Below are 344 nucleotides of genomic sequence, written 5' to 3' on the forward strand. Positions count from 1 at the left end.
ATAGAATTGTTGGGTAAAGGCCTGTGATGCCTATGAGATGGGGGCGGGCGGGTGTATTTAATTTTGTTGTGACTGTTTTGTTTTGTTGAAGCAGGACCTCCCAGTAGCTCAGACTGCCCTTGACCTTTGAACAGCCTTCCTGAGTGCTAGGTGCACAGTGCATCTCCATAGTAGTGGCTGTGAATGCTGTCTATCATGCTGAAGTGATTTAAGTGAGGATACTTTGATCTGATATCTCTTTCTCTTTTTGTTATTTTTAAGGTGAAAGACTTGGTTGCCAGGATACATGGAAAATGGCAGGAAATAATCCAGAACTGTCGGCCTACTCAGGTGTCTTTTTTTTT

The 344-nt window shown here is 43.0% G+C and overlaps 1 protein-coding gene across 4 annotated transcripts in view; it reads left to right on the forward strand.

The window, feature by feature from the left end:
* The window catches only part of Slf2 (SMC5-SMC6 complex localization factor 2), a 54,907-nt gene that overhangs the window by 50,421 nt on the left and 4,142 nt on the right, over positions 1-344 (forward strand). For all 4 annotated transcript variants that reach the window (XM_031390445.1, XM_031390444.1, XM_031390446.1 and 1 more), the window contains one exon: positions 262-330. In XM_031390445.1, the coding sequence (XP_031246305.1) occupies positions 262-330 (69 nt within the window). The remainder of the gene's footprint in view (positions 1-261; positions 331-344) is intronic.

The sequence above is a fragment of the Mastomys coucha genome, unplaced genomic scaffold (assembly GCF_008632895.1).
Source record: "Mastomys coucha isolate ucsf_1 unplaced genomic scaffold, UCSF_Mcou_1 pScaffold21, whole genome shotgun sequence".
NCBI classification, from domain to species: Eukaryota; Metazoa; Chordata; class Mammalia; order Rodentia; family Muridae; genus Mastomys; species Mastomys coucha.